The sequence below is a fragment of the Bufo bufo genome, chromosome 1 (genome assembly GCF_905171765.1).
Source record: "Bufo bufo chromosome 1, aBufBuf1.1, whole genome shotgun sequence".
NCBI classification, from domain to species: Eukaryota; Metazoa; Chordata; class Amphibia; order Anura; family Bufonidae; genus Bufo; species Bufo bufo.
The window spans coordinates 32,855,334-32,869,496 of NC_053389.1; the positions used below are offsets into that span (position 1 = coordinate 32,855,334).

Here is a 14,163-nt window from a genome sequence, read left to right on the forward strand (position 1 = left end):
GGGCCCAGTCACTTCTAGCTATGCCCCTGACATAAGACATGTAAATATTCCATTCCCGTGTCATCTCTGTTTTGGATCCACTCCTGTTTTTCTGGCATTACCAACACTGATGGATTACTGACCAAATACTGACCGAGTGAAGGCGGATGCTCCACAGACAGGATCCGTTTTTTGGGGGTTATTGTTCTGACGGATCAGAGGAAGGGCAAATTAATCAGTGACGTCAACACAAACTTACTGCTGACACCCTCTGCACTCTGTCGGGGGGGCTCTACTTGTATAAGCGTTTAATAGAACAGGTTCTGTAGACATCTATGTGGGATCAGCTGACGACGGTGTAAAAGGAGTGCGCTTCTTCTTGGCGCTAACATCGAACTGTAAGGCTGAGTTCACACTTGAGTTATTTGGTCAGTTTTGGCCCCGTGACTGCCCAAATAAGTGAAGTGTGCAGTGATTCTAAGAGCGACGCCTGTCATCTGCATGTCATACTGACTACCACGTACCACAGCAGACTCACTATGTGTGTTACTGCAAGGCACAGTGTTCTACACCACTATAAAGGCCCTCTGCAGCCCAGAAATAGACGTTTTTTAAACGTGATTCGTCATGAATGAATTCGGATCAAATCGGTTTGGGAAATTTGGCGAACCGGCGGAATCAAGTTTTTTGAGAAATTTGCTCATCTCTAAAGATAACTCATAGATGTATTATTGCACACCTTTATTATTGCTTAAAGGGGTTTACAGAAGCCAAGCAGAAATAAACTGGAGGATGAACATCTGGAAATCAAGCAGAGCTCAACTTGCTAACTGCTGATGATACACAATTTGCTGTATCATCAGAGTGGATGAAAGAAACAGATTAATAACACATTCAGCTCTGCTTCATCTGCTTTATACATTCAAACATATAATGTCATTGCTCTTTCAGAACAATATACTATCTGCAGCATGATCAGTCATGATGCGGGTGATCGTGCGGTTTTTTACATTCTCTTTCTTTTACACATTTTTTGTTTTCAGAAAGAACATATCCCTTATCACAGACACATTTTGAAGAACAATTTGCGGTACAGATTTTAGGGCCCTTTGGTTCTTTACATGTTGGTGGGCAGGCGGATCCGCAGAACTCATAGTGCTGGTTGGGACCACAGGGGACTTTGCACTTTTCTGGTTTGACGCACTGTACAGATTCCCCAGAAGTCCCGATCTGAGCCACGAGTCCTGCGTCACATTTACAGGTGTATATTGCCTTCATAGTGCAAATGCGTCCAGGAGGATCAAGTAAGTTGGCGCAGGTCTTTTCACACGGTGAAGTGTATCCAGGAGAGCTGTGCCGAGGACAATTCAGTTCTGGACGAGAGGGAAATGAACTGGGAGTTAACAGGTTTTATCTTATCATGAGCTTATTGAAAAAACAAAAAGAAGAAAAAGAAGAAGAAGAAGAAGAAGAAGAAGAAGAAGAAGAAGAAGAAGAAGAAGAAGAAGAAGAAGAAGAAGAAGAAGAAGAAGAAGAAGAAGAAGAAGAAGAAGAAGAAGAAGAAGAAGAAGAAGAAGAAGAAGAAGAAGAAGAAGAAGAAGAAGAAGAAGAAGAAGAAGAAGAAGAAGAAGAAGAAGAAGAAGAAGAAGAAGAAGAAGAAGAAGAAGAAGAAGAAGAAGAAGAAGAAGAAGAAGAAGAAGAAGAAGAAGAAGAAGAAGAAGAAGAAGAAGAAGAAGAAGAAGAAGAAGAAGAAGAAGAAGAAGAAGAAGAAGAAGAAGAAGAAGAAGAAGAAGAAGAAGAAGAAGAAGAAGAAGAAGAAGAAGAAGAAGAAGAAGAAGAAGAAGAAGAAGAAGAAGAAGAAGAAGAAGAAGAAGAAGAAGAAGAAGAAGAAGAAGAAGAAGAAGAAGAAGAAGAAGAAGAAGAAGAAGAAGAAGAAGAAGAAGAAGAAGAAGAAGAAGAAGAAGAAGAAGAAGAAGAAGAAGAAGAAGAAGAAGAAGAAGAAGAAGAAGAAGAAGAAGAAGAAGAAGAAGAAGAAGAAGAAGAAGAAGAAGAAGAAGAAGAAGAAGAAGAAGAAGAAGAAGAAGAAGAAGAAGAAGAAGAAGAAGAAGAAGAAGAAGAAGAAGAAGAAGAAGAAGAAGAAGAAGAAGAAGAAGAAGAAGAAGAAGAAGAAGAAGAAGAAGAAGAAGAAGAAGAAGAAGAAGAAGAAGAAGAAGAAGAAGAAGAAGAAGAAGAAGAAGAAGAAGAAGAAGAAGAAGAAGAAGAAGAAGAAGAAGAAGAAGAAGAAGAAGAAGAAGAAGAAGAAGAAGAAGAAGAAGAAGAAGAGAAGAAGAAGAAGAAGAAGAAGAAGAAGAAGAAGAAGAAGAAGAAGAAGAAGAAGAAGAAGAAGAAGAAGAAGAAGAAGAAGAAGAAGAAGAAGAAGAAGAAGAAGAAGAAGAAGAAGAAGAAGAAGAAGAAGAAGAAGAAGAAGAAGAAGAAGAAGAAGAAGAAGAAGAAGAAGAAGAAGAAGAAGAAGAAGAAGAAGAAGAAGAAGAAGAAGAAGAAGAAGAAGAAGAAGAAGAAGAAGAAGAAGAAGAAGAAGAAGAAGAAGAAGAAGAAGAAGAAGAAGAAGAAGAAGAAGAAGAAGAAGAAGAAGAAGAAGAAGAAGAAGAAGAAGAAGAAGAAGAAGAAGAAGAAGAAGAAGAAGAAGAAGAAGAAGAAGAAGAAGAAGAAGAAGAAGAAGAAGAAGAAGAAGAAGAAGAAGAAGAAGAAGAAGAAGAAGAAGAAGAAGAAGAAGAAGAAGAAGAAGAAGAAGAAGAAGAAGAAGAGAAGAAGAAGAAGAAGAAGAAGAAGAAGAAGAAGAAGAAGAAGAAGAAGAAGAAGAAGAAGAAGAAGAAGAAGAAGAAGAAGAAGAAGAAGAAGAAGAAGAAGAAGAAGAAGAAGAAGAAGAAGAAGAAGAAGAAGAAGAAGAAGAAGAAGAAGAAGAAGAAGAAGAAGAAGAAGAAGAAGAAGAAGAAGAAGAAGAAGAAGAAGAAGAAGAAGAAGAAGAAGAAGAAGAAGAAGAAGAAGAAGAAGAAGAAGAAGAAGAAGAAGAAGAAGAAGAAGAAGAAGAAGAAGAAGAAGAAGAAGAAGAAGAAGAAGAAGAAGAAGAAGAAGAAGAAGAAGAAGAAGAAGAAGAAGAAGAAGAAGAAGAAGAAGAAGAAGAAGAAGAAGAAGAAGAAGAAGAAGAAGAAGAAGAAGAAGAAGAAGAAGAAGAAGAAGAAGAAGAAGAAGAAGAAGAAGAAGAAGAAGAAGAAGAAGAAGAAGAAGAAGAAGAAGAAGAAGAAGAAGAAGAATACTATTAGTATGTGCAGTGTCCCACTCCATGCTGGAAGTGGGCTCCTAAACCTTATGCATCTCATCTTATGCCATTGTCTATTTCCTATGTATTAAAGGGATTCTGTCACCAGGATTAACGATATGTAGACATTATATGTGCCCATTAGTCTCCATGCAGTGTTTACAATGATCCCTCTGTTTATGTTCTGTGTGTGTTAGATTCTTATAAAAACTGATCTTATTGATATGTAAATCACCTCCGTCAGGAGCCCAAGGGGTTGTCCCACGATGTGTTGGAGCCCAGCCGCGCCCATCGATCCGGAGCCCATCACCGCCTACCACTTAATTTATTCACTCCACTATCCCTTCTCAGCGCCGTAATCTCGCGCAGGCGCAGTGGACACTGTAGTCTGCGCCCGTGCGGACTACTGGCACTGGCTTCGACGAGTCAACTGCGCATGCGCCGGCTCCCTCTGCGCAAGATAACGGCACTGAGAAGAATTTATGTCGGGGATAGTGGAGTGAATAAATTGGGTGGTAGGTGGTGCTGGGCTACGGATCGATGGGCGCGGTTGGGCTCCAACACATCGTGGGACAACCCCTTGGGCTCCTTATGGAGGTGATTTACATATCAATAAGATCAGTTTATATAAGAATCTAACACACACAGAACATAAACAGAGGGATCATTGTAAACACTGCATGAAGACTAATGGGCACATATAAATATCTACATATCGTTAATCCTGGTGACAGAATCCTTTTAAGCTACAACTTCCTCACAACAGGCTGGTAACTGCATTACATGTAGTCACCACTAGGTGGTGCTATAACATCACATATATAGAACTGGTCAGTCACAGGAAGTGGGAGATGAGAGCTTAGTGAAGGATAGGAGAGCATGTAGCTTCTTCTGTGTGCCCCTGGGCACTCTCCACTAGGGCAGTGATAGGCAAACTGCGGTTCTCCAGCTGTTGAAAAAACTACAACTCCCACCATGCCCTGCTGTAGGCTGAAAGCTGTAGGCAGTCTTTGCATGCTGGGAGTTGTAGTTCTGCAACAGCTGGAGAGGCACAGTTTGCCTATGACTGCACTAGGGCAAGATATATAGGAAACCAAGCCCAAGGGTTACTGGACCTCTTTGTGAAGTGCCACTGTACAGAAGCTAGAGACCAAGTGGACTTATTGTATTGAAGCAACCTATGCAAATAATGGAGCAGATGTCTGATGCCTGCCGCTAGGGAGACCACCCTGTTGGTTGCCAAATTCTAGTCAAAGATCCAAGTACTGAAAGGCTGGGTTATCAGAGCGAGACCAGAACCAAGGAAACTATCACTCTCTCATTCAAGTCAAGTTGGAACCTGTCTGAAACTGCCCCAACGAGCCTGTTGTCTGGAGTTGCAGCTCAGCATTATCTTATGAGCCAAGGTATTATTGGTGGGGATGATAACTACCTCAAGGCAAATATACAAGTAAAATTTATCTCCTGACTCTCTCCTTATTCGGCACTGTATCTCATTGCACCTTACAGTGCTGGCGTCACGAACACCAGGATCCCCGCCTCCACTTCACCTTAAACCATTCCACCAAAGGCGCCTCAACCACCATCCGGCGGGAATCCCTGTACAGCAGAGTGTGCCCCGAAGGAACTGATGCCAACCTTCCCTACACTTCACGCCGGCCCCGGGAGCTACAGAACAGTGAGTAAAATTACTACTACCCCGTCGGCCCACCGTAGCTCACATACTGCCCTGCAGCCCGGTCGCTGCATATGTAGTAATATTAATAATAAGAAAAAATTTATAATAATATAAAAAATAATGATAATATCAACAACCAATCAGAGATGACCGAATCACGTCTAATCGAACCAAATTCATTTCGAATTTTGCAAAAAGTCTAATTACAAATTAAATAGTTTTCTTGTCTACAAAATTTTTAAAAAATTGTCTTGTCTTCCAAAAATTGAAAAATACATCCCAGCCTTGTACTCTCGTATGGCTGAGTATGTGGGCCTCTTCTTGGAATTGTCACTGCGTGGCGAGGTGCACGCCATCACTGACACATGGATATGGGTATGGACAGCAACTAGGCCAGGCCTTATGGACCATTGCACATTTCTGTCAGTCTGGTTTCTAAAACAGACACTTATCCACCTGCTCCGTGTCCTCCTCGATGGACATCCTTCCGTCCCCAACAGAATCAGGGCAGAAACAAGGTAGTACCTGGGCCGAAATTGGCCGAGTTGACTATTGTTGAACTGTATTGTTCAGCCTCGAGAGTACTGTCAGAGAGGTTATTCAGCAAGGCAGTCGGCATTGTCATACCCCAGCAGATAATTATTTTCCCCCTCGTGTCCAAAACATTGCATTTGTGAAAAATGAATGAGGCATGGACCTGTCAGCATATTATTCTTAATACTTTCCTACATTTTTCTTTTAAATTCACATACTTAAGAATATATGTCCTGCTCTACTTACTTGGCATGCTGGTACTGTGCACCTCCCACAGCAAGACTATGGAAACAAAATAATACAAATGTTACAATTTGTCTTTTCTAAAATAAAATTTGCAATGTTTCTATAGATTTTTTTCTATTTGCTACATGAGCTGGAACCGAATGGGAAAGGGTTCTGGGCTCTGGTACTGACGGACTGAGACACTGTAAAGGGAACCAGTCAAAGGGCAGAAATTTCAAACAATAATGACATATATGTTAATCGGCTCAGCTCCTCCTGCTGGAGACCATGCTGCTGGCAGACTGGACTGCATGTTTGATATGATAGGTTCCCTTAAGATTAAAGCAAGTTCTATCACCTGCCCACAAACATGCTTATCAGAAGATAGTTCATCCCAAAATAAAAAGCACAGCCGATCAATGGCGGTGGAGCTTACTCAGTTGGTTCCATGTCTAACATAGACCTTCATATAGAGCGGATTTGTGGCCATTTCTTTGCCAGGAACATATACAGTAAATCCTCATATGACACACTTGATTACAAAAAAAAAATAATACAAAAAGATAAAGTAAAACATATCTCTTAAAGGGAAGTGTCATCCAAAACTAAATATTACTTAAATTAGTTTTTTTTATTATAAACATTATGGGGTTTTTTAGGTGACCATTTTCCTGCACCGGTCATTGGAGCACATACAATAGCTTGTCACTTTTCCGCTTTGATTTATAGACGGGCAACTTCTTCCCCCTTTCAGGTCTATATACACAGAGTGTGAGCCCTCAGAATCATTTCCTCTGGTGGTCTTCCTTGCTGTCTTACATTTATGCCATTTTCGCCTAAACTAGATGTAGAAAATGATGAATGAGACGAGCCTACCGGCCAGTACCCTTCCCCGCCCATGCCGTGCCCCCTTTTTTAGACTTGGCATGAGCGAGGAAGGGCAGGGGCCGACAGGACCATCTCATTCATCATTTTCTATGCCTGGTTTAGGCATAGCAAATTATCTAAATGTAAGACAGCAATGAAGACCACCAGAGGAAATGATTCTGAGGGCTCACCCTCTGTGTATATAGAATCTTAAAGGGGTTGTCCGGTTTATTCATATTAGTGACCTATCCTCAAGATACCGTAGGTCATCAAAGTCAGATCAGCGGGGAGCCGACTCCCGCACCACCGCCAATCAGCTGGTTAAAGAGAAGGCTGCACACCGTGCCAGCATAATCTTCCCTTCATTATTTACCTCCTCGCCATTGCACCCACAGTGGTGATCAGTGTAATTAGAAGTAAGCCACCCCATTCACTTCTATGGGTTGGCTTGTTCCTATTCAAGTGTATAGGAAGGAGCCGTTGAAGTGAAGTGAATGGGATGGTGTAATTACACTGATCCCGTTGCGGTTGCAGCGGTGAGCAGGTAAACAATGAAGGGAAGGCTGCGCTGGTACTGTTTGCTGCCGTCTCTTCAACCAGCTGATTAGCGGGAGTGCCTGCAGTTGGCTCCCTGCCGATCTGATATTGGTGACCTATACTGAGGATAGGTCACTAATATGAATAAACCGGACAACCACTTTAAAGGTCCTGTTTTCTTAGAGGTCCATTATTTTCAGAGCTTGGTCCCACCTCTGGTACTCTGGTGGGCCAGTCCGACCCTGGAGCTAGTGACGCTTGTTGTTCTGCTCTGTCATAGGAACGCCACAACGAAAATCACAGTATTGCTGGATCTGCCGCATCTGGACATGTGGGCCCAATTCAGATTCTTACTATGGGGCCCAATGATTTTTATGTATACCCCTGATTAAGCCTGTGGGTCAGTACAGTTATCTAATTTTTATTGGATAGTAGGGTTAGCACAGTCATCCTATTATCATTAGAGTCACCTGAGAAATCTCATGACACAGAGGTCAGAGCCAAGACACTCATCTTAATATCAACAGGACAGGGTTAGCACAACTATCTTATTATCATTAGTGTTATTGAGAAAAATTTTGTAAACTCATTTCAGGTCTGATTTTAATGAATCAACCATCTAATTCAATTTGTACTCAAATCTCCCAGGAAAATTTGTAGTTCACATTTTGGTTTCTCTTTCTCCAAAAATGTATCCAAATTGAATCACTTATAGAATCAAAATTCTTCCTGTATTTCAGTTCAAATTAAGGATGAGCTATTTTCTTAAAATTAGTTTCATTCCAATTCATCCAGAATCGAAAGTACTTTTAATGGCTTAGAAATAAGATAGAGAGAGAGATTCTCCTTATGAAAAGTACCTAGCTGGTAAGAGGCATTATACAGGCTAGGCATTGCATCTCTGGGTTTCTGGGAAAATGATAATTAGATTTCCTTCCAAAATGAAAACTCAGGATTTAATCTTTTAAACAGCCCTTGAAGCAAAACTTGGATCTCATCTGGACACAACTGTTTCAGGGTGGTTGCCCCTCATCAGTGCAGAGCAGAGAGAACTAGCCTAGCTAGGTGAGAGGTCTTGGTCTTGGAGGACAGGGGGACTAGTAGGTGTGAGAACTCTTATAGGCCAGGCAATATTCCTTTGGGTTTTGGGAAAAATAGATATGCAAATCAGAATCTGAATTTATAAAAAATTTGGGTCGAATTTAAATTCTAAGAAATTGATTCACTCATCTCTAGTCAAATTCTGATTCTGTTGAATTAATCTTGTCTCAACTGATAGTCTTTACAGGGAAAGGGGTCTAATGACAGCTTGGTTGTACTGCTGGAAGCCCGGATAAGGCATGATAGTAGCACTACACAATGTATATACAGATAATGCAACTCCTCTGCAATTTTCTGGTGTCTGAGGAAATGACTGTATTACTTGAGAATGTGCATGGACACATTACTCTCTATGAACTCTCATTCTTTACAGTAGCCATAAAGCACACACATCCTGCATTGCGTCTTCAATTTGGCTTCCATTATAGAATTTTGTGAAAATTAAAAATTAAAATAAAATCACATGCATGAGAGTTTGAAATACATACGTGAGAGCAAGAAGACAGCAGATAATTTGAAGAAGCCCATGTCTCTTCTGATAAAAGCTGAAGATACCACAAGTCACTGATAACAGAAGACACAGACAAGACATTAAAATAATGCAGATCAATGGTAAAGTAAGTAAAGGACACAAGTCTTCTACGTTACCTGTTCAGACTCTAGGAAAAGCTCCTGTGATGACTGCTGGACTAAACCGAAATCCTGCAGCCACATTTATAAGAGCCAGGTTGGGCGGATGCACATATATTCGCTTATGTAATTTCATTTTTGTTATATCTGCATATTGCTTAACATTTTGCTGAGTTTTACAACCTGTATGATAATCACTATCCTTAATAAATGTCAGGGAGTGACATCTCATCAAGGAGCAGTGCTGCTGCCTCAGAAGATTACAGGGATGTCTGGTTTAGAAAATTTATCAAATATCCTTTATTGCATTTTGAGTAAATAGCGTTTACGCTGAAGACCCTCATCTATTAGACAACACAAAGAAGAGCGACATGGTATTTGGAGGACCAGACATGTCATGCCTTAAGGTCTTTGGAGGACCAGACACGTCATTGTGCATTGTATCGAACAGACCTTTCACTTCAAACACAGCCATGTAATGCTTCATTTCTCCTGTGGGGGTGGTGTTTGGAGAGAAATTAAATAATTGCTTACCTCAAATTACTATTAAACACAGGGGGTTCTAGCTGCACAATATCCGGGTGTCAGTTAGGAGACCTTGCTAAGAAAAAGGGCTTGTCCAAGCCAGAAAATCCTCTTAGGGGTTATGCTCTTCCAGTTTTTACATGCCTTCTCCAGTGACAGTGTAATGTATGCATCATTGTGGTCCAGGGCATTGCTGTTCTGGGTCCTGACTTTATATCCAGGCCAGCAGAATGTGATTTAGAAAATTAATGAAATTGTCATGATTAGTAAGTGGTGTTCAGCAGGGGTGTACAGATCTCATAGGGTCCCTTAGTAATATAAGTACGCCCCCCAATGTAATTTCTGAAAAATTCTGCAATAAAAAAATTGTCCTCCATGTAGAAAATTTTATTGGAGTTCTGTGTTAGAAACAGTGGCGCATGTGCTTCATAAATATGGTAGTTATTCTGTACACTGTGTGGAATCACTGCATCAACCAAAGGGTTTGTGCTAAACCTAAGGGCACTATCCCTGCAGTCCTCTGGTGTTCACAATTGATCCCCTATATACAGATCTGGACTTTGCTGTAGGGGAGACATCAGGCTCTTACCTCTTGGAGTAGTCCCGGTGTGGTTGACAGCTTACTCATGGAGGTCAGAGACACAGAAGCGGGGCACCAAAGGATCAGACAAAACTTGTAGTCAAAAACAGGCCGAGGTCATGGCAGGGAGAGTTTGTGTGAATCAGAGAAATATAAACACCTACAACAACCTCATAATCCTCAAATAATACCCATAGATCATAGACCACCGATTGCACCACAAAAATGGATCAATGTGACTAATCATAAAATATATAGAAATCTTTATTAGTCAAAATACATAATATTGATCAGACATTGGAAAGAAGGACAACACGATGGCAATTTGATACAGAAAAATACATGGGGGACATTACCAGACAATGTCCATCAGAATCATTATTGTAACATCAATGTGGCTCTAAGAATACACTGTCCTATGAGGGAATATCTCTCAATAAAGGCTTACTACTATGATATTAATGGGCAGTGCAACAGACCAACAATATGAAAGGCTGCCAAGATTATACATAGATAATAAGCAGGTGTGCCTTGAAAGAGCGAAAATACGCCCAATTAAATAAGTAATAGCACCTAGATATATAGTGGATATAAAAAGTCTACACACCCCTGTTAAAATTTCAGGTTTCTGTGATGAAAAAAAAATGAGACAAAGATAAATCATTTCAGAACTTTTTCCACCTTAAATGTGACCTATAAACTAAACCACTCAATTGAAAAACAAACTGAAATCTTTTAGGTGGAGGGAAGAAAACAAAAAAAACTAAAATAATGTGGTTGCATAAGTGTGCACACCTCTTATAACTGGGGATGTAGCTGTGTTCAGAATTAAGCAATCACATTCACAATCCCGTTAAATAGGAGTCAGCATACATCGGCCATCATTTAAAGTGCCTCTGATTAACCACAAATAAAGTTCAGCTGCTCTAGTTGGTCTTTCCTGAAATTTTCTTAGTCGCATCCCACAGCAAAAGCCATGGTCCACAGAGAGCATCCAAAGCATCAGTGGGATCTCATTGTTAAAAGGTATCAGTCAGGAGAAGGGTACAAATGAATTTCCAAGGCATTAGATATACCATGGAACACAGTGAAGACAGTCATCATCAAGTGGAGAAAATATGGCACAAAAGTGACATTACCAAGAACCCTCCAAAATGGATGAAAAGACAAGAAGAAAACTGGTCTGGGAGGGCTACCAAGATGCCTACAGCAACATTAAAGGAGCTGCAGGAATATCTGGCAAGTACTGGCTGTGTGGTACATGTGACAACAATCTCCCATATTCTTCATATGTCTGGGCTATGGGGTAGAGTGGCAAGACGAAAGCCTTTTCTTACGAAGAGAAACATCCAAGCCAGGCTACATTTTGCAAAAACACATCTGAAGTCTCCCAAAAGCATGTGGGAAAAGGTGTTATGGTCTGATGAAACCAAGGTTGAACTTTTTGGCCATAATTTCAAAAGATATGTTTGTCACAAAAACATCACTGCACATCACCAAAAGAACACCGTACCCACAGTGAAGCATGGTGGTGGCAGCATCATGCTTTGGGGCTGTTTTTCTTCAGCTGGAACTGGGGCCTTAGTTAAGCTAGAGGTAATTATGAACAGTTCCAAATACCAGTCAATATTGGCACAAAACCTTCAGGCTTCTGCTAGAAACCTGAACATGAAGAGGAACTTCATCTTTCAGCATGACAACGACCCAAAGCATACATCCAAATCAACAAAGGAATGGCTTCACCAGAAGAAGATTGAAGTTTTGGAATGGCCCAGCCAGAGCCCAGACCTGAATCTGATTGAAAATCTGTGGGGTGATCTGAAGAGGGCTGTGCAATCTGATTTGGAGTGTTTTTGCAAAGAAGAGTGGGCAAATCTTGCCAAGTCAAAATGTGCCATGCTGATAGACTGAGTGGTTTAATAAAATCAAAAGGTGCTTAAACAATGTATTAGTTTAACCCCTTAAGGGGTTAAACTAATATTTCACTAATATTTCACCTTAAGGACCAGGCCATTTTTTGCAAATCTGACCAGTGTCACTAAACTTTAAAACGCTTTTACTTATCCAGGCCATTCTGAGATTGTTTTTTAGTCACATATTGTGCTTCATGACACTGGTAAAATGGAGTAAAAAAATTCTTTTTTATTTATAAAAAAAAAACAAATTTACCCAAAAATGTGCAAAAATTAGCAAATTTCCAAGTTTCAATTTCTCTACTTCTATAATACATAGTAATACCTCCAAAAATAGTTATTACTTTACATTGCCCATATGTCTACTTTATGTTTGGATCATTTTTGGAATGACATTTTATTTTTTGGGGACGTAACAAGGCTTAGAACAGGGGTCAGCAACCTTCGGCACTCCAGCTGCTGTGAAACTACAACTCCCAGCATGCACACTTGCTCGGCTATTCTTGTAACTCCCATAAAAGTAAATGTGGGATTCTGGGAGTTGTAGTTTCAGAACAGCTGGAGTGCCGGAGGTTGCTGATCCCTGGCTTAGAAGTTTAGAAGCAAATCATGAAATTTTTCGGAAATTTTCAAAAACCCACTTTTTAAGGACCAGTTCAGGTCTGAAGTCACTTTGTGAGGCTTACATAATATAAACCACCCAAAAACGACTCTATTCTATAAACTACACCCCTCAAGGTATTCAAAACTGATTTTACAAACGTCGCTAACCCTTTAGGTGTTCCACAAGAGTTAATGGCAAATGGAGATAAAATTTCTGAATTTCGATTTTTTGGGCAGATTTTCCATTTTAATCCATTATTTCCAGTAACAAAGCAAGGGTTAACAGCCAAACAAAACTCAATATTTATTGCCCTGATTCTGTAGTTTGCAGAAACACCCCATATGTGGCTGTAAACTACTGTATGGGCACACGGTAGAGCGTAGAGTGAAAGGTGCGCTGTGTGGTTTTTGGAAGGCAGATTTTGCTGGACTGGTTTATTTACGCCATGTCCCATTTGAAGCCCCCCTGATGCACCCCTAGAGTAGAAACTCCATAAAAGTGACCCCATTTTGGAAACTACGGGATAAGGTGGCAGTTTAGTTGGGACAATTATTAAGATACATATGATTTTTGGTTGCTCTATATTACATTTTTGTAAGGCAAGGTTACCAAAAATAGAAATTCTAAAATTTTATCTCCATTTGCAATAAACTGTTGAGGAACACCTAAAGGGTTAATAAAGTTTATAAAATCAGTTTTAAATACCTGAGGGGTTTAGTTTCTTAGATGGGGTCACTTTTATGGAGTTTCTACTCTAGGGGTGCATCAGGGGTTCTTCAAATGGGACATGGTGGCAAAAAAAAAAGGCCATCAAAATCTGCCTTCCAGAAACCATAGGGCGTTCCTTTCCTTCTGCGCCCTGCCGTTTGGTCATACAGCCGTTTACGACCACATATGGGGTGTTTCTGTAAACTGCAGAATCAGGGTAATAAATATTAAGTTTTGTTTGGCTGTTAACCCTTGCTTTGTTACTGGGAAAAAAAATGGATTAAAATGGAAAATTTGCCCAAAAATATCAATTTTTGCACCGTTTTTATTTTATTTTTTTGACCGTGTTCATCTGAGGGGTTAGGTCTTGGGGTATTTTTATAGAGCAGATTCTTCCGGACATGGTGATACCTAATAGGTCTACTTTTTTAATTTATTTATGTTTGACACTATATTATCCCTTTATAAAAAAAAATTAAAAATTTAGTAGCTCCATAGTCTAAGGCCCCTTTCACACGAGCGAGTATTCCGCGCGGATGCGATGTGGGAGGTGAACGCATTGCACCCGCACTGAATACTGACCCATTCATTTCTATGGGCTGTGCACACTTGTGCGTTGCATGAAAATCGCAGCATGCTCCTCTTTGTGCGTTTTTCACGCAACGCAGGCCCCATAGAAGTGAATGGGGTTGCGTGAAAATCGCAAGCATCCGCAAGCAAGTGCGGATGTGGTGCGATTTTCACGCACGGTTGCTAGGAGACGATCGGGATGGAGACCCGATCATTATTATTTTCCCTTATAACGTGGTTATAAGGGAAAATAATAGCATTCTGAATACAGAATGCATAGTAAAACAGCGCTGGAGGGGTTAAAAAAATAAATAAATAATTTAACTCACCTTAATCCACTTGATCGCGGTGCCCGGCATCTGCTTCTGTCTCCTTTGTTGAATAGGACCTGTGGTG

General features: G+C 40.4%; 1 protein-coding gene across 1 annotated transcript in view; it reads right to left on the bottom strand.

Moving 5' to 3' along the window:
* Positions 1-705: 705 nt before the first annotated feature.
* The window catches only part of LOC120992759 (zonadhesin-like), a 135,079-nt gene continuing 121,621 nt past the window's right edge, over positions 706-14,163 (bottom strand). The window contains exon 4 of the mRNA XM_040421688.1: positions 706-1,352. Coding sequence (XP_040277622.1) covers positions 955-1,352 — 398 coding nt within the window. The 3' untranslated portion in view covers positions 706-954. The remainder of the gene's footprint in view (positions 1,353-14,163) is intronic.